This window comes from Myodes glareolus, chromosome 13, assembly GCF_982192425.1.
Source record: "Myodes glareolus chromosome 13, mMyoGla1.1, whole genome shotgun sequence".
Taxonomy (NCBI): Eukaryota; Metazoa; Chordata; class Mammalia; order Rodentia; family Cricetidae; genus Myodes; species Myodes glareolus.
Genome location: NC_142038.1, coordinates 14,793,923 through 14,815,559, shown reverse-complemented (window position 1 = coordinate 14,815,559; position 21,637 = coordinate 14,793,923). Strand labels below are relative to the sequence as shown.

Sequence of the window (21,637 nt, the reverse complement as noted above, 5' to 3'; positions counted from 1 at the left end):
CATCTTTCTTTTTTTGTTGTTGGTTTGTTTTCCAAGACACAGTTTCTCTGTGTAGCTTTGGAACCTGTCCTGGCACTCACTCTGTAGACCAGGTTGGTCTCAAACATACAGAGATCTGCCTGCCTCTGCCTCCCAAGTGCTAGGATTAAAGGTGTGCACCACCACTACCCAGCTGATCTGCATCTTTCTTATAAAACAGTTATTTACAATTATTTTTGGTTTTAACATCTATTTAAGATTCTTCTCTGACCTTTTAATTAAATTTAGCGCTCTCTCTCTCTCTCTCTCTCTCTCACACACACACACACACACACACGACATAACATATATGTGGAGGTCAGAGAACAACTCATGGAAGTCAGTCTCTCCTACCACACGGTCCTGATGTAGGAGGGTCATCTGTCTATGTGCTACTTTCACTGGTTAATAAAGAAACTGCCTTGGCTTTCAGTAGGACAGCAGCTTAGCTAGGCAGAGTAGACAGAACAGGATGCTGGGAGAAAGAAGCAGAGTCAGGCAGATGCCATGGAGTCAGCCGCCAGGTCAGACATGCTGAATCTTTCCCAGTAAGCCACCACCTTGTGGTGCTAGACAGATTATTAGAAATGGGTTAATCAAGATGTGAGAATTAGCCAAGAAGAGGCTATAGATATAAGATATAATGGGCCAGGCAGTGTTTAAAAGAATACAGTTTCTGTGTAATTATTTCGGGGATTAGCCAGGCGGCCATAACTGGGCTGTACACAGCCCGTTTGCCGCTCATCTTTGCAACATGGTCCAAGAGATCAAATGGTCTCATCAAACTTGGCAGCAAGCCACTTCACCCACTAAGCCATCTCACTAGCCTGTTCCCTGTTTTTTTAAGCGATAGCTCTGATACTATTCTACTTAAGCTTAGTTTCATTCTGCTGCAATGCTAAAACCTGGCAATTCTGTACTTAGTATCTGATTTGATTTCAAAAAGTTTTTACTTTTCTTTCAGACAGTTAAAAATGAATTAAATATAGTCTGTGTGTGACTATCAGCTACTCTTAAATTTCTGATTAAGTCATAACAAATATTACACTATGAGGTCAGTTACCCATAAAATAATCACTGGCATTCATGTACCAATTATCATAATAAAAATCTACATACAGGGAATCAATACTGAAATATACTTACCAGGATGATTGGAAATGGGAGGCTGGAATGCAAGCTCATTGTGAACTGGCCCTAAAGAAAATATAATAAAAATCCCATTTTACTTATTAAAAGTTTTCCAATGCCAAAACTTAAAAAAACTTTAAATATAAGTATTATAAGTCTTAAGACTGGTTTAGATCAAATTTATGCCATGTTCAAGAATTTAAAAGCTTATTTCCTAAATTTTTTTGTGATACTAATAAACTAACTTTTAAGTGCTATCTGACACATGCTATTTAACAATTTATAGTCATACATGCAATACTCAATGCAGGCTATAAATTAATTATTCAATTCATGTAACATATTAGTATAATTTATAATGCAATGTATAATGATTTAAATTGCTAATCTATTCTAAAAATAAATGCTTTTATCTATTAAATTAGGGACATTTATGTGATGGATCAATAGCTATTATAACTGAAAATTTATTAGTTAATACATTGTGCTAAAACCCTTACAGAATTACTAAATTCACTTCTTACAATATTGTTTCAAGCAAATGAAATTACAGCCCTTGAGGCTTAATAAGTTTAAATAAGTGACCAGCGATCATAGAGCAAACCCAATACCCTATGCACCGGTCTATTAGAAATCAGATTCTCTGAACACTTGGAAAGACAGTAATGTAACTAACACATAACAATATGCATATAGCATGACCCTCCCCCAAAAATACATATCACACACGCAACACACACACCCATTTATATGACTGGAAGGAAGTAATACTAGAAGTGACTGTGTCTAGGTTACATAAGATTTTAAGTAGTTTTATTATTTATGCCTTTTGTACTTTTCTAGTGTCTTTGGTACTATTGATCATAAAATGAGGAAAGGGGATTTTATATTTATGAAAGATACATATCCCTGATTATTTTCCCTTCATCCCTATACTCAGATTTTAAAATCAAATTAACAATGTTCCTATTCTGCCTGAAACTGGACTGTTTGTAGTGTCCCCTCCTAATCACAACTATTTGGAACATTACTCAACACCTATGATCTACAGTATCTACTGCATTGATTCTATGGTGAGTACTCAAGGCTCCAGTTGACTGCGGGCAAGAACACACAAGACCTAAACCACATATAAAGCGAACAAACGAATGAAATCGATGTGGTGTTGATGAACCATCAGCACAGACAAATGAATGTACTCAGCGAACATCAGTGCAAAACAAATGTGTGAGAACCATTTAAAGGAACTCTTTACAAATACTGAAAAAGTAAAAACACTAATAGTTTAATGAAATTAAATTGTAAGATGAATAAAAGATGCAAAACCATTTTTTAAGAAAATAGAAATTAAAGTCCTAGCTAGAAAAGAAAAAGACCCTGCTTACAATGAAAACAAGAGCTTACAGTAATGTCCAGGATGGGGCGGCATAGGCGGGTGGTGCTGAAGATGGCCGTTTTGGTGGTGAGGCAAATTAGGTGTGTATGGTGCAGTCCTACTTCCAGTCCAGGTGGTAGTGCTGTCTAAAAATTAAGGCCCATATGCATTAATTTGCTTGTATAAAGGCTGCCTAGTTTTTTTCTCAACTACTTAAAAGGTTTTAAAAAGCATGTACATACTATGATGGTAAGTAGCTGGCTGACCAGTAAATCCATTCTGCTGCTGTCCTGGCTGAGGCCCTGAAGCTATCTGCAACAGTCCTTCACTATGGCTGCCTGCCAGGATACTGGCCGGCTGACCTAGAGAAACAAGAAGACATTAACATGGCATATGTATAGATGCAATTTCACGCTATTATACAAAAATGAAGGTCTAATTATGTCTGGTAACCCACAATTATAAAGGTGGGCCAAAAGTGGAACTCACCCATTGCCTATCAAATAAAAAAGCTAAAAGCATTTATAAAGGAAAACCTTCAGAAATTATTTAAAATGTCTTTTTCTTAAGAAATGTTTTCCTGGGGCTGGAGAAGTGGTTTAGTGGTTAAGAGCACTGGCTGCTCTTCCAGAGGACCTGGCTTTCATTCCCATCACCCACATAGTGGCTCACAACCATCCGTAACTTCAGTTTCAGGGACCCTGATGCCCTCACACAGACATACATACAAACATGCAGGTAAAACACTAGTGCACAATAAATGAAATTTTATAAAAAGAAGGAAGGAAGGAAGGAAGGAAGGAAGGAAGGAAGGAAGGAAGGAAGGAGAGAGGGAAGGAGGGAGGGGGAGGGAGAGAGAGAGAGAGAGAGATAGAGAGATGTTTTCCTAACATTAGTGGCCTATTTCTTCACAGGCCCTCTTCAAATGCTAAGAAACACATGACACATCTAGGTTACCGCAACAGTTTTAGAAGCACTTCACCAGACCATGATGGACTTCCCTGATCTGGATCTCCAAAACCCAGGCAAGAAAATGTTGGCAACAGAAAGTTAATTATCATGGCACTGGTGCTGATACTGGCAAGACAGTGGCTTTAACAACAGTGAAAAGCACAGAGGCAAGTGTTTTAAATGAATAGGATGGCAAGGATGAGAAAGTTAACATAAAGTACAACAAAACAACCTGCTCCACTGTCGAACCAATACAGCATTTGGTAAAACAATAAAACCTGTTCATCAATTTTGAAACTTTTTCCATGTTCTTTTTAAAAAAATCAGAATCATGTCAATAAAGTCACTGTATGCCCAGATTTGCATCAAATCAGTTGCTCCCTCTGTAATACGCCAAGAAAATGGTTTCATTTGACTCAAAATATATTCCATTATGTTTTATTATTTGCCATTTATAGGTTCTATTTTGTAGGTGGAAAAGGCTATTTCTTAGAGCGAGCATTTGCCATGGTCACTGTATTTGGAGAAAACTGTAGTTTCTTACTGCCATCTGTCAGTGTCACTGGGTTTCTCTCCTCATAGTGGGTGCAGTCAGAGGAAGAAACTCCAAGTCATCACAATCTAAACACCAAGAGAAGGGACTTGCCAGGCAGAGTGGCATGGCTAGCAACTCCAGCAGGAGAAAAGCTAAGCTTGAGGAACTCAAGGCCAGCTGGGCTATAATGTAAAGCTCCTGTCTCAAAACCAGAAACAACGAACAAGGCACATTTCTCCTCCTACACAGCATAATTCCTTAAACCTAGGACCTGCAAAACCACTGTACTCCTCTACACTGAGAATCACCACCACGAACCAAGTGTGTAAGATGTTAACAATGTGAAACTAGCTCGTGTAAAACATTCCTCTATTTTACTCTAATTTTTTCTTTCCTTTAACTCTATCAATCATTTTAAAAATAAGGAAAACTTTCACCACAAATTCTAAAATCTACAATATTTATATTTCAGTTATAAAAAATATACTTTAAATTAAAGTATTAAGACAGAATTGGATATATTTCATTCACATCTTTTTTTGGCCTCCAAGAACAACTCTTCCTGCAGGGAGGGAAGGAACAAGTCAAAATGAAGTCATGTTGGAAATACCTGAACAAAACGCAGTCTCCAGAGAATGTAAGACAGAAGTGCATGCCTGGCCCAGAAGAAATCTACACATAAGTGAATGAATGCATCTATATTATTTTTCATCTCCACCATTGTCAACCATACTCCAAATAAGAAAATAAAGACAGGACAGCCAGAGATGCAAGCAAGGTCCTATACTGCATACACGTAATCCCAACATTTCAGAGGCTGAGACAAGGAAATCAGAAGTCCATAGCCAGCCTGGCTTACGGAGTGAAATCTTGTCTCAACCCTCCCCACAAAGGTATATACATGCACATATATATCAAATGTGCATAGAAATTATCTGTGCTAAGATTGTACCACTGAAAAAGACTGCTTTCAAGTGGTGAAATGGACTAATGAGAAATTCTGAAAACAATTACAGGGCCAGACACACAGTTCAGTGGTAAAGTGATTGCTTATCATGCTTATCAGGGGTAACACAGTGGCTCGGATTCCCAGCACTAGGGGAAATGTCAGGGGGTGGGATGGGAGTAAAACAATTCAGAAATAAATCTAATTATCACAAAGATTAAAATTTCAATGTTGAGTCTAAACTGATATGAACAAAGCTACTCCATTGTTAGGTAACGACAAATATCCATCTGTATCAGTCAACTATCCCTTGACAATCTAGGTTTAAAAACAATGTTCTTAAGTAATCAAATAAATTATTACTATTTGTATGCTTGATAATATTTAAATGTAAAATAAGAATAATAATTAGGGCTAGAAAGATGTCTCAGCAGATAAAGCACTTGCCCTGCAAGCATGCGGACCTCAGCTCTAAACTATAAACCTAGAAAAACTGGACAGACACAATAGTGTGCATCACTAACTCCTCCTATGAGATGGGAGGTTGAGACAAGAAACCCCTGCCCACTGGCCAGAGAGCCTGGCATATGCAGCCGCAAACAGTAAGGGACCCTGACTCAAGCAGCTGGACAGAGAGGACAACAACAACAAACTCCGCATGTACACCACAGCACACATGCCAGCACTCACACATACATATTAACTCTTTTTTTTTTAATTTTTTTAATTAAATAAGCAAATTACTTTGCAAAGCAAAGCTCAACTTTTGGAATTGTAAAAGCAAATAACAATACAAACAAAATCAGATCCCACTGTCTTTATTAGGGTCCCAGAAAAGTTGAGCTTGGGCTGGGGATACAGCTCAGTGGCCAAGGGTTTACCTGGAATGGGAGAGGTCCTAGCTTCAATTGATATGATCAAGAAACAAAGACAGGAAAAGAAGGAAGACAACAAGAACAGAATGCAGAATGAGAACCCCCTATGACATCCTTTTCAAAGATGTGTGTGCATGTTAGCTTTATTCTGAAACTGGTTAAAATACTTGATGCCTTCCTGGGGCCACAAATAGTAAAAGCAAGTCTTTTTAAGAGCCTTTTTTCCAAGTAGTCACAATAGGAAATTGAGAAGCTATTATAAAGTTACCCTCTCAGACAAAATAATGGACTACAAGAAAGGTTTTGGTTTATAAACACCTTGGTTCAAAGCTGTTTGCTGGGCCAGTGATAGAGATGGCTCAATACGGAAAGGGCCTTGCTACACAAGTTCAGTGGCCTGAATTTGATACCAAAAACTCATGTAAAGATGGAAGGAGAGAAAAGACTCCACCAAGTTGTACTTAGACCTCCACAAACATACCATGGCCCACATGTACACACAAACATGGGCTCACATATACACAAACAATTACACACTCATACATATAATAATAAAAAATTACTTGTTAACTACTTAAATATTTCTCTAAAATCTATCTGAAAAATCAGGAGACTTCTGACTTATGCAATGTAATAACAGTATAATCAAAGTCATTACATTTGACTGTATATCAACATTAGAAATTCTAAACAAATTATAAACACCATTTTCTCCAGAATGAACTCAAATCCCAATTCAACATATCTCCCTGTGGGCTGAGTGGTATGGCTCAGGAGTGAGAACTCATCTAGTTCGCATCTGACCCTGACACCGTACCCAGCACCATAAAGACCACAACAAGTTTTTACTTACTTGGGGTTTCTCCAAGTGACTACACATAAATATTCAAAGGTTAGGAAAACTTACAATTGTATTGAACTGCATAACTCACTTGTGGAAGCCACAGGAATGTTGGGGAAGTTGGTGGTACTGGTGGCATTGGACTCAGATGGGGCTAGCAGAGCTGGGGCACTGTATGTCTCTGTTGATGCACGATTACTTGGTGGATGTTGGATGGTTTGAATTGAATGTCCTTCAGTGGGCAAGGATGGCTGTCCCTCAAAGTCATGAACATATTCATCCTTCACTAACATACTTGGTGGAGCTATGAGAAAAAAAACCACATTTAAATATTTTACATTCTTCTATTTCCACAAAACTATATACAAATAATATGACAACATCTAAAATCAACTAAGTATAAATAATTCAAATTCAGAAAAATTTCATATTATAAAAAAGCAGTTTATCAGCTATAGTAACTTTAGAAATTTTTTATCAATTATGACTCTCTGATATCTGAAGAACTATTCTTCAGTTTCCTGACAAACCTAGAAGTGCATAATCATCTAAATAAGTAAAAGCCAAATGCCTAGCAAAACATTCACTCAGCTGTGAACACCACTGACTCCTCAAGACAAACTGAGACTACATACTTGGCTCTGCCTTTCTGAACTTCACAATGTACAGAGATAGAAGCGGGATCTAAAAGGTACTTAACACCAAGACCTGGAGTTATTTATTATTTGAAACTGCTGTCCTGAAATGCCCCCTTAAAAAGTCAAACAAAAGCCAAATGTAGGGTGTTGGCCTATAATTCAGCATTCAGGAGACAGGCCAGGAAGATCACAAGCCATCAAATTGAAATTTTCTTTATGGAATCCCAATCTACATAAAAATGTTTGATGACAACTGTCAATAATTAAACTTTTCAGACTTTAAGGAGCATAAGGAACATAAAGTAGTATCTTTGATAAACTAGGGGTCGATTTGCTTTGCTCTATTTTCGTAAGGGAAATTGAACAGTGTCCCTATCAGTTCTCTGTTCAGAGCCTTCTCATATGGTCTATCTGTAATAAAATCATCTTTTCATCTTTCTGAACACTTGTAGGTAACTCAAGTTTTACAATCACTGAATTCTAGTATTAGGTATCTTCTTAGAGCCACCAAGGAAAGGCCACAAAGACATTCTCTTCAACTGAAAAACTAGTGTGTCATTTTCCTTATCCAGTTTTTTTTTCTTATTAAATTGTGACTTCTAACAGTAGAAATATTCCATATTTGTTCAAGTTTCTGCATACAACCTCTTTTTTTGACTTCTGGAAACATGAAAACGTTGTTATTTGTGAAACTCTTATGTTCTAGTAAGAAGTGGAGAGATGGCTCAGTAGTTAAGAGAGCAGCTTGTTTATACCTAGTTTGGTTCCCAGCACCCCATGTCAAATGGCTCATAACTTTCTATCACTCCAGTTCCAGGGTAACCAATACACCTTTGGCCTCAAGGGCACTGGCACACATGTGCACAAATCCACACAGAGACACAAAAATATGTACATAATTAAAAAATAAAACAAAGTAACTTCTAAGGGAACCAATACAATAATAAAAAGATGTTTAACACATTATCATGTATCAGTATGTTTGCAAGAAATAATTGGAGTCAGAGTGGCACAAATGTTTTCAGAGTAAGCAATAATTTTTTTGAAAATATTTATTTATTTATTATGTATACAATATTCTGTCTGTGTGTATGCCTGCAAGCCAGAAGAGGGCACCCGACCTCATTACAGATGGCTGTGAGCCACCATGTGGTTGCCAGGAATTGAACTCAGGACCTTTGGAAGAGCAGGCAATGCTCTTAACCACTGAGCCATCTCTCCAGCCCTAAGCAATCATTTTTTAAAATTGGATTTAAGGCCCATTCCATGAGATGGAACCCATACCTGACACTGTTAAGGTGGCCAAAAACCTGAGACCAGGTAGTTCATAGGTTCTAGAGGAAACTTAATACTATTCTTCTGCTACAAGAACACGGCAACAAAAGTACTCCTAATGGCATACTGCTATACTCATAGATCAATTAGTGCATCACTCAGCCCTTATCAGAGAAGCTTCCCTTGCAGTAGGTGGGAATTAACAGAGACTCACAACTGGACAATGTGCAGAGACTCAAATGAGCTGTCTAAACGAGGTAGGGAGGAGGGTAGGATGCAGGAGGAGTTAGGGAAGGAGAAGTAATAAAAACAAAATATACTGTATATAAAAAAGAATATTAAATAAAAAAGTTGACCCTAAATACTCACTAATGTTGGGAAAATTATAATAAACAAAATCCTGTTCAAAACACACACCAGTATAGGTGCTAACCTTTTCCGTTTGCTTGTTTGTTTTTATGATTAGTCTAAATCTTCTGGATTTTTCTTCATAAAGATCTTGGCAATATCTATTTAATCATTTATTTAATTTAATGGGCCATCTAATTAATGGCATCTCTATTCAATTTTTTGTTGCTGAAGAGACTGAGATCCTTTAACCTGCTGGCATTACAAATACAAAAGGGAGCAGCTGTGAACTTGACAGCTGCATGGTTGAATGTGACATCACAAGAGTCAACTGCTGTGTACTTTAAATAGCTATGCCTCCCAAGGTTTCCTTCCCTTCACATGTCGACTAAACTTCCCAAAACAGAAGTTTAGGATGTGGATTTTTCAGCTTCTTAAGTCTCCACCTACTTTGCAATGGATCTCTTTCTCCATCTGCCTACAGCGTGTGTTTCCTCACTCCCAACAAATACCTTTCTACACCTGCCATTCTGTCTGCTGACGTCTGTGGTATTGAGATTCCCCCACTGCCATCCATTGCACTTGATCTTTCCTGTCTTTTAATTCTTTAACTGCCAGAGAAAAAGAACAAGATACCTAGAGTGTACTACTGGGACCTCATCTTGGGATTTCTTCTGAGTATATATAACAACTCATCAAGAAAGAACATTAAGAAAAAGTTCCCAGAGCCAAGTTCCTCCATCAGACAAAGGCTATATCTATATCCCTTTCACTGAGTGAGGAAGAATCCTACCTCCCTGAGAACCAAGGTCCCTGGGTGTACATCACTGAGAATGTCTTCATGGGCTCCCATGTTTAACCTTATCCTCAAGGTCCATGGAGACGGCACTGCAGCCAGACTACCCTGAGACAATGCACCTCAGATTACAAATCTCAGGAGTCTCTCATGATCACCAAGTCAGTCTAGGAGTACACACTCAGTCACCCGGTCTGATGTGGTCACCAACGAGTTTCCTCAATCTCCCACAAGTTTGGCTCACTTGAAGCAATGGTGCAATTCTTGTGGTAATATATCAATAAGTAGAACCGCTGTCTTCACATGTTAACCATTGAGGTAGCTGAACTTAAGAACCAAGTTCCAGACAAGGGGTGCTTCATTCAAAATATCAAAACCACGACAGGAAGGATTAATCAACTTGTGTCTGATGTTGCCCAGCTGCTTATGAAGTACAAGCATATAAAGGTCATCACAGGACCTGCAACATCATCACTAGGTGCTGCAGAGATACATTTCCAAAAACATAAACGTTCACCTCCAGGACTTATTTTGAGTTAGAATTAGAATTAGAATAGCATGGAGCTATGGGTTTCAATAGTCCTGTTTTTTCTATTCCTAGTTATGCAGAGGCTGCAGAGGCTACAGAGGTTGAATAGGAAGCCCCATGTCCTCATCAGGTGACAGGAGACCATTTTCAAGAAGAACTAACAAGTCTACTCCTTGTCAACCTAACACACAATCACATCTCCTTATATCAAGCTTAATTTCCAAATAAAAACAATAAGCAGGTCATAATTTTGCCTAACATGATATACTATCCCACTTACAATTAAATGTACTATAGACTTTAGGAAAGGTGACAATTTTTTGAAGGACACTCTTGTAGTATCTCTAATATGATTAAGCACTGAAATATTATCCCAGCTGAAGAGAATACAATCATCCTCTACTACAGGGTAAGAAATAAGAGAAAAGAAAACACAAATATCTGTACAAACATTCTTAACAAAATATGACAGAAACACTCATGTCAATTATAAACTTCATTTCTACTACTGGTCACGTGGCCTTAGCTGCTATTTTTAACTACCTTCCTCTACCACCCATTCTGTAATCCTTCACCTTTCATCCTCCTTCAGCAAGCACCTCAACAAGTCTTGGCTCTTTTCTTGGGGAAGTGAGCCATACCTTCAATCCTGAAGGGTCTATGCCCTTTGTCATTCTGCCTGTGAGTAGGTTGTTATAATTTCCCATTGTTTTTAATCACAGAACACGGTAACAGCAAGAGACCCTCTAAAGGATCTCCTGCACTCCAGACATAATCTTGCTTACCTCCATTGTGGAAAAGGAATCCAATTCCCCTTTGGTAGTCTGGATCAGTCACCCATCCTAACAATGTTATTCTTTTTTTTTTAGACGGTAGGTTTAAGGACATGAGATCGCAAAAATAGCTAGGAGGAAGTCTGAGCTTACAGTTTGGTAGAACATTTGTTTTATCTCCTGGCAGGAGCACTTCCCCTAGGTCCAAAATTTCTAAGTCAGCAGAACAGGACAGGAAGCAAAACTTTCCTAGTGGATCACTAGGGGTGACAGTGAGAAGAACTATTCCCTTTCCCATCCCCTTAAGACCTGGACCCATGAATCCTGGCTATGGGAAAAACTTTATCACATATTTGATGCTAATTCAAAAGATATGCTAATTTCTAGAGAACCCTGCCCCAGTCCTCCAGGCTACCACCACCTAACTGGCACTGTAACCATGTCTCAAAAGACTGATCCATTCTTCTATCAGGCCAGCTACTTCAGGACGGTGGGAAACAAGGCAAGACAGATGGATTCCATGACCACGGGCCCACAGTCACAGAGAAGTGAGTTCCCTGGTCAGAAGCAATAGTGTATGAAATAACATGATGGTAGATAAGACATTCTTTAAGTCCATGGATGGTAATGTTGGCAGAAGCATTACAGGCTGGAAACAGAAATCCATAACCAGAACAAATATACATTCCAGTAAGGACAAACTTTGTCATTTCCATGAAGCAATTCTGCTTCCTTAAACCCGTGAACTGTGATGAGTCAGAGTTCTCTAGATAAAGAAAACTAACAGAATGACTGGAAAAAGAAAGAAATGTGTGTGTGTGTGTGGCTTTATTAGAGTAGCTTACAGGCTGTGGTCAAAAAGTCCAACAATGGCTGTCCTCCAAAGGACAATCCAAGAATCTAGTAGGTGCTCAGCCATAAGGCTCAGTGAGTTAACTGGTCTTCAGTACACATGCCTGAACTCCTGAGTGGCTGTAATACTAATGAAGGAAAAAACTTGCCAGTGAGAGTGAGGGCAAACAAAGCAAAATCTTCTTTATTCCATGTTTTTTTACAAATCTGTGGCCCAGGTTTAAGGTGACTCTATGGATTTAAGGCAGATTTTCCTACCTCAAATGAGCCAATTAACTGAAAGTCCCACAGGTGTGCCCAGCTGCTTGGATTTTTAGAGAATTATAAATACAGACAAGTTGACAACAAAGAATAGCCACCACACATACCAAATTATAAAATATTTTTCTTTCTTAATTTATATTCAACAAATTCATTTAGTGAAAAAATATGTATTGCGTATACATGTTCTATATATTATTTTAACAAATGGGATATATCAATAAAAACAAATATGACTAACTTAACGGTGCCTCAGTTTCTGTAACACTTTTCTGTTGTGTAATATTCCATAGCAAACCAACATTACTCTAACTCCTAGTTGAGCAAGTTCCTTGATCTCTAGGCTCATGTCTCCTAATCTAAAGAAGTGAACATAATCTCACCCACCACAGAAAGCATGAAGTGGACAATGATATAATACTCATTGTGGTAGCTTGAATAGGCATGGCCCCCATAGGCTCATATATTTGAGTGTTTGGTCATTAGGGAGTGGTACTACTTGAGAGTGATTAGGAGGTTTGGCCTTGTTGAACTAAATGTAGCTTTATTGGAGGAAGTGTGTCATTGGTGTGGGCTTTGGGGTTACAAAATCTCAAGTCAGGCCAAGCATCACTCTCTCTCCCTGCTGCTTTTGGGTCAGGATGTAGAACTCTTAAGCTACTATGAATGCTTACATAGTGCCATGCTCCTCACCATGAGGATAATGAACTAAACCTCTGAAACTATAAGCAAGCCCCAATTAAAATACTTTCTTTTATAAGAGTTGCCATGGTCACAGCGTCTCCTCATAGCAACAGAACACTAAGACAGTCATAAACCACTTAGCTCAGTACCTTATACAAAATGAGCATTCAATAACTGTTAGCGATTTTAAAGCATATTTTTAGAGTAGTCATAAGAATATAAAGTTTTGCATGAGAGGTAAATAGTGAATTCTCCATAGGTGAGAAGGACTAAGCTTAAGCCACTGGGCACTCTGCCACTGCCACAGGCAAGCCACTTACCCGCTAGCAAGCCACTCTCTGCTAACTTTCTCCTCCCTCCAAAAGACTCTGAACTCTGACTGGAAGAAACACACCATGTTTTTCTTAATATCCCTAAACCTTAGCACAGTACCAGGCAATAATAAACTCACTAAATATTTGAACAATGAATACATGGGTCGGGGTGGTCAGAGTTCCATGAAAAAGATGAGCTGTGCTGGACAACCACAAGATCCCAGCTGACAAGTGAAGGAAGGGTTCTGTTTTTCTCAACTTTTCATTATTCTACTATTATTGTTTTGTCCAATTCAAAAATGAAATCTTGTTTTCCAAGCAAATAAGCCAGCAAGACAGTCTACAAAACTACCACTAGGGGGATCCACAAGGCTGACGATGGCCTTAGTGTTTCTGAAGAATATCAACCCACAACCCGGATGTGGAACCTCACAACTAATCCATATTGAATTTCTAAAATTATCACTACAGTTTCCTAAACCCTAATTTCCACTGAGTAAATTCATTAGATCACAAAAACAGTGGATGGAGAACGGTGACAACTGCCGAGTGTTTGTTTACAACACATCCTGTGCGGGCAGAGGCAGAGTTTCAGCAACTCTAAAGTCACCGTTCCTAGACGACCACAATTCCCGCTACTGCCAAACAGTTCTCAGGAACCAGTAAGACAATAACAACAACAACAACACCCCTTTATTACCAGGCACATTTAACAATTTAAAGTCATGTGGTGTTTCTGGCCCACCTCTGAGAGTCTAAAGAATGAAACACCATACTACCACCTGCCTGCAGAACAAGTGTTCACTGCTTTAAGGTAACAGTGGTTCTGTACCAGAGCATCTCCACAAATTATAGATTTTTTTTCAGAGATTTTAGTTTAATAGGCTCTAAGTTATTAGAACTAAAGATTTAGAGAATTCCATTTTCACCCCAAAATTAAAAGCAAGGGGATTTTCACACCTGAAAACATTTTAACCTTTGGTTTCACTGAAATACTTTTTCAAAATATTAATATGCATAATTTAAAAACATCATCAGTATTTTCATTCATGAAAGTAAATTAGGGTGAAATGAAGAAAAACTAAAATAAATATCTTGTAAGATATGATACACACAATTTCAAATTACCACACTCTACAGTCGCTGACACCCATTTACACTTGATTTTCTTACAAAGAACTATTCCTTTAACCATTAAAAACCTGTCCAAACTGACCATTAATTAGACTCATGTCCTGCTGTATGCATCTATCACACTTAAAGATTTTAACTCCCGAGTGGCAGTTCAAACTCAAAGAGCCAAAGCCAATTTAAATCTAGTATTACTAGGCTCCAGAGAAGGTTCGGCCGCTATGAGCACTTAGATGATGCAGATTCAATTCCTAGCACCCACAGAAGATGCTCACAACTATCTGTAACTCTAATTTCAGCAGATTTGATATCCCTTCTGGTCTCCACAGGCACCAGATACACACAAACACACAGTAGACAGAAATACATGCAGGCAAAACACTCAGATGCATAAAATAAAAAAATTTAATAAGCCAAACTTTTAATGTTAATATATACCTCCCTACAAAATCTATGTGTTCAGAGCAGCAATTTTCTTGTTGGTGTTATTAGCTCCTACGCAAACCACTTGTTTGTGAACAAAAAATAAATTAAGACATGATACAAGAAAATAAAAAAAGTTACAGGAAACCAGCTACTTACCATTACTCTGCAGTGTTAATCCTGAGAGATCTTATTTTAGGGGAAAGAAAATAAAACATAAATCATTACTATGAACAGATCTTCCATTACATATAGAACATCAATGTAAGCCAGAGATTACCAAACTTCATGAACCATTTCAATTTAAAAGTAGGGTTGATCCTAATTTATGTGTGTGTGTGTATGTATAATTTAAACTATATGTATACATATAGTTTAAATTTATAATGTTTCCCATTTTATCTTCAACAACAATGTAAAAAGTAGGCAGAGTATCAATTTTATATACTCAATTCTAGAACTCAAAACCACAAATTTAAGTATTTACATCTCATCTAAATTATCTGAATCTTAAGCCAAGCATGGTGCATACCTCTAATTCCACTACTCAAGAGGTTGAAGAGGAGATCAAGAGTTATCCTTAGCTACACAGCCAGCTCTTGGCCAGCCTGGGATGAGACCTTGTCTAAAATAAAATTTTAATTCTGATTCTTTAACTTTATTTGAAGTCTTAAGTAGTCCTCAAATACAAGTTTTAAACTAGGAAAATTAAAATATTGCTAGGATCTTTTCCCTTTATAGATCTATGAAGGTTCTGCAAAGACAGTCAACTTACCAATTCCAGGTGACACAACACGTTCATAGTGATAGGGATTCACACAGACACTATCACATTTTAAGTCAAATGCATACTGACAATATTTAACATGTTTTAATTCATTCTTGTGTAGATCAGGCCACCTCCATAGACGGGCATAGATCACATGAGGAAATCCTTTCCGACCAGCCACCTGAGAAAAGAAACCATCATTTATTAAGTATCAGTTTTGTATTATACATTACACAAGGGGTTTAAAAAATGTTATTTAAGTTTCAAATTCTACAAAGTCAGCATCTGTAATACTGCAAACATACACATGGTTTTGCTCATATTTCCTTTTATAAAACTAAAATCTTGGGCTTCTAAAAATGATATCCTTCTGAGTGTATCCATGCGCTATTTTTTTTTGAAGTATGAGCTGACTGAAGGCTACAGCTCACAAGTACCTTTAGGATGGGGGCTGATAACAGAAAGGAGAGAGGCAGAATTGGGAAGCTGGAACTTTAGGCCCAACTCCCGTGGAAGGGAAAGGGGCTATTATGTAGAGTTGATCACAATCAATGACCTGAAAGGGGAAAAAAGAAAGACACAAAGAACAGGGTTTGGATACTTTGGGATGGCTGAGCACGTGGAGGTCCCGGAGGTTGGTCTACCTTCAGAAGGCATGGCGGTTTACCTTGCCTATGCAGCTTTCAATCTGTGGCCTCTGCAATACCCTTCATAATGATAAACAAGGTTCCCTCAGCCACAGCAGACGCTTGACTAAATTAACTGACCCATGGGTGGGACTGTGGGAACCCTTCATAGACGACGGAAAGAAGCACAGGTAAAACAACCAGACGATTATGATTGGCATCTCCAAGTAGACCGTGTCAGAACTGAACTGAATTAGAGGATGCTCAGGTGCTACCTGCCTGCCCGCTTATTTACCAAGATAAAAGAAACCTTCACACCTTTGAAGGTCACAAAAAAGATAGGCTGGAGCATACTTATAGTAAGGAAAACTGGTTTGAGAGTTCCACTTCCCCCACCTCCACTGCCAATGTCAGATCATAAGCATTCCTTTCTGAGAATCCAAAGCTCAAAATAACTAGAGCAAAGGAGAACACAACTGTAATCTCAGCACTCAGAAGCTGAGGTGGGGATAAAAAACCCTCAAGTTCCAGGTTAGGCCAAGCTACAATAGATAAATAACCTAGTCAGGATCATAGAGAGAATTTCAAGACTTGCACTCGGGTTTTTAAAATGCAAAAACTATGAATTTGTCATAAACTATGCCTAAAATGTAGAAATAAAATTTTAAAAATCTAACAACATCACTTTTTTTATATACTTCTTCATTCAAATGATATTGCTTTACATAAAAAAATGTGACCACTGAACGTTTCATACCAATGGAAAATATACCGAGAATACAGGAGTCCAACGTATCAGTTTGACCATTTACAATACCAAAAGAGGTCGGCAGATAGGGAGAGTGTTAACTATGATGATGAATACTAAAGAGCTAAAGGTAGTTCTTAAGATACAGGGCTTCTCATTTATTTTTCAAATGTTCTTCGCTGAACTACTCTGAATAAGAATATAAAAAAATTAAGATCCATCTTTTATGCATTCTTCCACATACTCTCATAACACACACTGGCAACAGATGCACTGTATGTCAAAAGACAGACCTATGGAGCTCGAGAGATAGCCCAACATTAAGAATACCTGATGCTCTATTATGAGGAGCAGAATTTGATCCCAGCATCTGGGGAATGCTCTTTTCTGCCCTCTTTCAGTATCTGTACATACACATATGCAAATACACACAAGTAATAAAAAGAAATCTATAAATCTATAAATACATAATATACAAATAAATAAATATACAATGAGATGAAGCTCACATTAAATTTGTAAGAACTTAAGAGGAAATTTAAAAATACCAATTACTCTACTAGCACAGAAGACAGAAAGCTCTGAGGACTAACCTGAAGTCGTCCATCCAGTGTTCTCTGTATGGTGACACATTTGCTAGGATGAGCTCCATTTGTAGTTATAGCGGTTATTAAGGAATCCAATTCATCTTTTTTCTCTTTCAGCTTCTTTACCAAACTTTCAATCGCTCTTTTTGCAAACGTTTCGCTTTCTCCACCTTGTCTATGACACATCAAACTATGTACAATGCTCAGGCAGGCATCATTACTTGTTGGTGTATTAGTTATAGACATATTGTCCATTTGTTTAAGTTTTTTCTTTTAAATCAAACTCTCCAATTTCTGGAGTAATTCTGATCTTGTGAAGGCAGTGTAAACCAATAGCCAATGTTGCAAGAAGAGCTGTCAGACATCTGGTGAGCAGGGAAATCTGAATGAGATAGAAAGGGAAGAGAATATATTTCACAAGGTAGATGCAATTACTTGGGGGAAAGAACTGTTCCACTTAAGTCAAAGGACTCAACACTCAGTTTTAAAAAGTGTTTAAAGTGTGTAACAGCTTAACTATAAAATGTAGCTAGTTTTGATATTCCAAAATCATTAAAAAAAATCAGACCTTCTCATTAATGCAAAGGCACACTAAGTCAAGTTTACCAAACGTACCATTACCCCAAATCTTTACTTAGTTATTTCTACACCCTTTCTATTTTCTATGCCAGTGTTGCAATTTTGAGCCTTTTTAGAATTCATACTAATCACTTCCTCTAAAGCAGTGGTTCTCAACCTTCCCAGTGCTGCGACCCATTAATAGAGTTCCTTGTGTTGTGGTGACCCCAATCATAAAATTATTTTTACTGCTACTTCATAATTGTAATTTTGCTACTATTGTGAATTGTAATGTAAATATCCGATATGCAGGATATCTGATGTACAACCCCTGTGAAAGGGTCACTTAATTCAAAGGGGGTCGTGACCCACAGATTGAGAACCATTCTCTGGAGTCATTTCTTAAACGTCTTTCAATTTATATCCCTACATAAAGAAGCAAATTTTCATGTGTATTAATAATCATCACTTATCCATATGTTTAAATACAAATAAAAAAAGATGGGGAAAGGTTTGTTCTTGTTTTGTTGTTGTTTTCTGAGACAGGGTTTCTCTCTGTAACAGCCCTAGCTGTCCTGGAACTAGCTCTTGTAGACCAGGCTGGCCTCGACCTCACAGAGATCTGCTTGCCTCTGCCACCCAAGTGCTGAGATTAAAGGCATGTGCCACCACCGCCTGGCAGATTTGTTTTTGAAACAAGGTTTTACTCTACAACCCAGGCTGGCCTGGAACCCACAGCAATACCCCTACATCAGCCTCCCAAGTGCTGAGATCATACCCAGCTAATAAATAGTCACTGAAGGTACACTTTCCAGATAAAGATTATTTGCACATGGGTAGATGGAATCAGAGACTGGATGAGGATTCCAGTTAAACTAAGAAGTCAGGAACTTCTGAATCTGGAACTAAAAGGAGAAACTCAAAAGAGACAAGGCAATACGAAGTATGCTGCATACAGCATTCAGTATGGCGTACTTACTGTCTGAATCCCAAGACATTTTTTAAAGGATATTATCCCAAAACACGTTATACATTTGTCTGCATTTTCTCCTAATAATACATACCATAGAAAATGTAAGAAGGCAATGACAGAAGTAAGCCACTACAGTTCAAAGGCATGCAGGAGGTTAGGTAAAAGGACAGCTCACACCCATCTGAACTGGAAAACTATTATCTGCTTCCAGAAGTGGCACTTGCTACTAGACTGTGAACTTAAAAAATGAAAAATGGCTATGTACTCAGTGTGCAAAGTCTTATTTTTAAGTAATGGTGATTTATTCATGGAGAAAAGAAAGAAGGGAAACGTAAAAGAAACTACTGCATGGTCAAAAATGAAAAGGAAAACAAAACAGTAAACATAAATCTTCGTTAGGCATAGTAGTGAACGCCTGCAATCCCAGCTACTTCGGAGACTGAGACAAGAAGATCATAAAATTCAATGGACACGCGCGCGCGCGCGCGCGCGCGCACACACACACACACACCCCTCTTTCTTAAGGCTAGGAAATAGCTGGGTAATAAAGTGCCTGCTTAGCATATGAACACGCAAGAGTCGATCTTCAGACTGGAGGAAGGGGAACCCTCCATCTGACCCGATATCTCTCGCTGCCACAGTTTATTCTTGTATTACAAGCATCTGTTGTAGAGCTTTGAGGAATACGCCCCATAGACTCACATATTTGAATGCTTCATCCACAGAGTGAATTAGGAGGTATAATCTCAATGGAGAAAGTGTGTCACTGGGGGTGGACTTTGAGGTTTCAAAAGTCCATGTTATACACAGTCTCTCTCTGTCTGAAGAACAGGATGGAGCTCTCAGCTACTGCTCCTGCTCTATGAGGGCCACCATGCGCCTGCTATGGTGATAATGGACTAACCCTCTGAACTAGTAAGCCAGCTCCAACTGAAGGTTCTTTATAAGAACTGCCATGGTCATAGTGTCTCATGGCAGTAATAAGACACTGACTGAGGCACCTGTGGACTGAGACTGAACTAGTCATCCGCACCATCATATATATACCCAATCCTAGAACAGGTTAAGTCCCACATACTGCCCAACAGGTGCAATCCTGAGTTTCACATGCTTAACTCATAGTATTTCCTTGACCTAAACATTTACTACCATTTTAGCCACTTCGTAATTGGGCCCTAGGCTTCATTTCAAATTACAGCCTAAGTGTTTGAATTGCCCCGAAGAGTTTCTTCCCCCTACTACGTTGCCACCTTGCCTCTCGATTCCAAAGAATTACTTGATTCCTCTCTCTCAAATTTAAGGTACATTTTTATTATACTTTATATATTAAATTACAGTAGTTTCACTATATGTGTCTCTCAGTTCTAGGAGTTCAAAAAATAACAATATAAATTTAGAAGGTCAAGAAAAAAAAAGTTTCACCTTAGAAATTCCCAACACCATGCAGTTCCTGAGTGTGGTGGTTTGAATAAGAACGACCCAACCAGACAGACTCTTATGTTTGTATACTTGGTTCCCAAATAGTAGAACTGTTTGGTAAGGACCAGGAGGTATAACCTTGTTGAAGGAGGTTTCACTGGGGATGGGCCATGAGGTTTCCACTTTATGTTCTTGTGTTTGCGCCGCAACTCCCCACCACCACCATGTGGCTGTAGCCTGACATGTACATTCTCAGCTATTATGAGTGCTTTGTCTGTCTGCACACTTCTCACCATGATGGTCATGGACTCACCTGGAACTGCAGGCAAGCCCCCAATTAAATGCTTTCTTTCTAAGCGGCTTTGGTCATGGTGCTTTGTCACAGCAGTACAAAAGTAACTAAGACACTGACATATACCAAGTATCTATGGACCATCCAGACAATTTTTATTCTGTGGATCTGTCTTAAGACACATTTAAGCTTGCAAATAAGCTTATTTGTTTTCACAATTAGTGAAAATTGTACCAATGTATAATTTATTTACAGCTATTTCTCCAGTGTCAATATTAAAAGTCATCCTTTATTAAACTTAAGCTGCTTGGGGTCTGACAGTATTGCAAAGGCTGTCTTAATCATAAGTTTCTTTGAATACAGTAATAATTTTGTTTTCTTAAAAACAGCCTTTTCATATCTTGGATATTGTTGTATTCCTTGGATCATAAGGTTCTTAATTTACAAGTTTCTTACAAGAAATCAGCAGGGATATATAAATGTATTCCTATATTATATGGCTTTGGATTATGGAAATGTGATAGATGCGGGAAAATACTGACATGATATAAATAAAAACTGTATGTTCCAATTAAAGTTCTAGCAACATAAATAATCTCTTAAAATGGTCCCATCTATACAATGGGCAGTATCTGTCCTGCCCACCCTACAGACTACCTGAGTAATAAAATGCAACAATGTATAGGAAAGCAAAGTAGGAGTCATATTGACCAAAGCAGCACAGCTATGCTTGCAGACGCTCTGGATAGACTAACAGGTTAAGTATCAGAAAAGTATGCTCAGACCAAAACTCCCTATCTCTAACAACCTAAGGCACCTTCTTTGATATCTCAATCTATACATTTTGAGAAATTCAACTCTATCCTAACTTTAGATAAAGGAAGAAAAGACTCACTTAGTAAAATCTGTGTTTTGATGTATGGCACACCAATGAGAAAATGCAAATATAGAAGTTAAGGGCCCAGAATG

At 38.2% G+C, this 21,637-nt stretch overlaps 1 protein-coding gene across 2 annotated transcripts in view; it reads right to left on the bottom strand.

Annotated features, from left to right (window-relative positions):
* The window catches only part of Smad4 (SMAD family member 4), a 52,780-nt gene that overhangs the window by 19,288 nt on the left and 11,855 nt on the right, over nt 1-21,637 (bottom strand). The window contains exons 2-8 of one of the 2 annotated variants that reach the window (XM_085676441.2): nt 17,433-17,808; nt 15,472-15,646; nt 14,856-14,885; nt 6,764-6,976; nt 2,767-2,886; nt 2,554-2,670; nt 1,165-1,215 (exon numbers count right to left, since the gene is read on the bottom strand). In XM_085676441.2, coding sequence (XP_085532567.1) covers nt 1,165-1,215; nt 2,554-2,670; nt 2,767-2,886; nt 6,764-6,976; nt 14,856-14,885; nt 15,472-15,646; nt 17,433-17,681 — 955 coding nt within the window. In that variant the 5' untranslated portion in view covers nt 17,682-17,808. The remainder of the gene's footprint in view (nt 1-1,164; nt 1,216-2,553; nt 2,671-2,766; nt 2,887-6,763; nt 6,977-14,855; nt 14,886-15,471; nt 15,647-17,432; nt 17,809-21,637) is intronic. The other variant, XM_085676442.2, reaches the window with a different exon arrangement.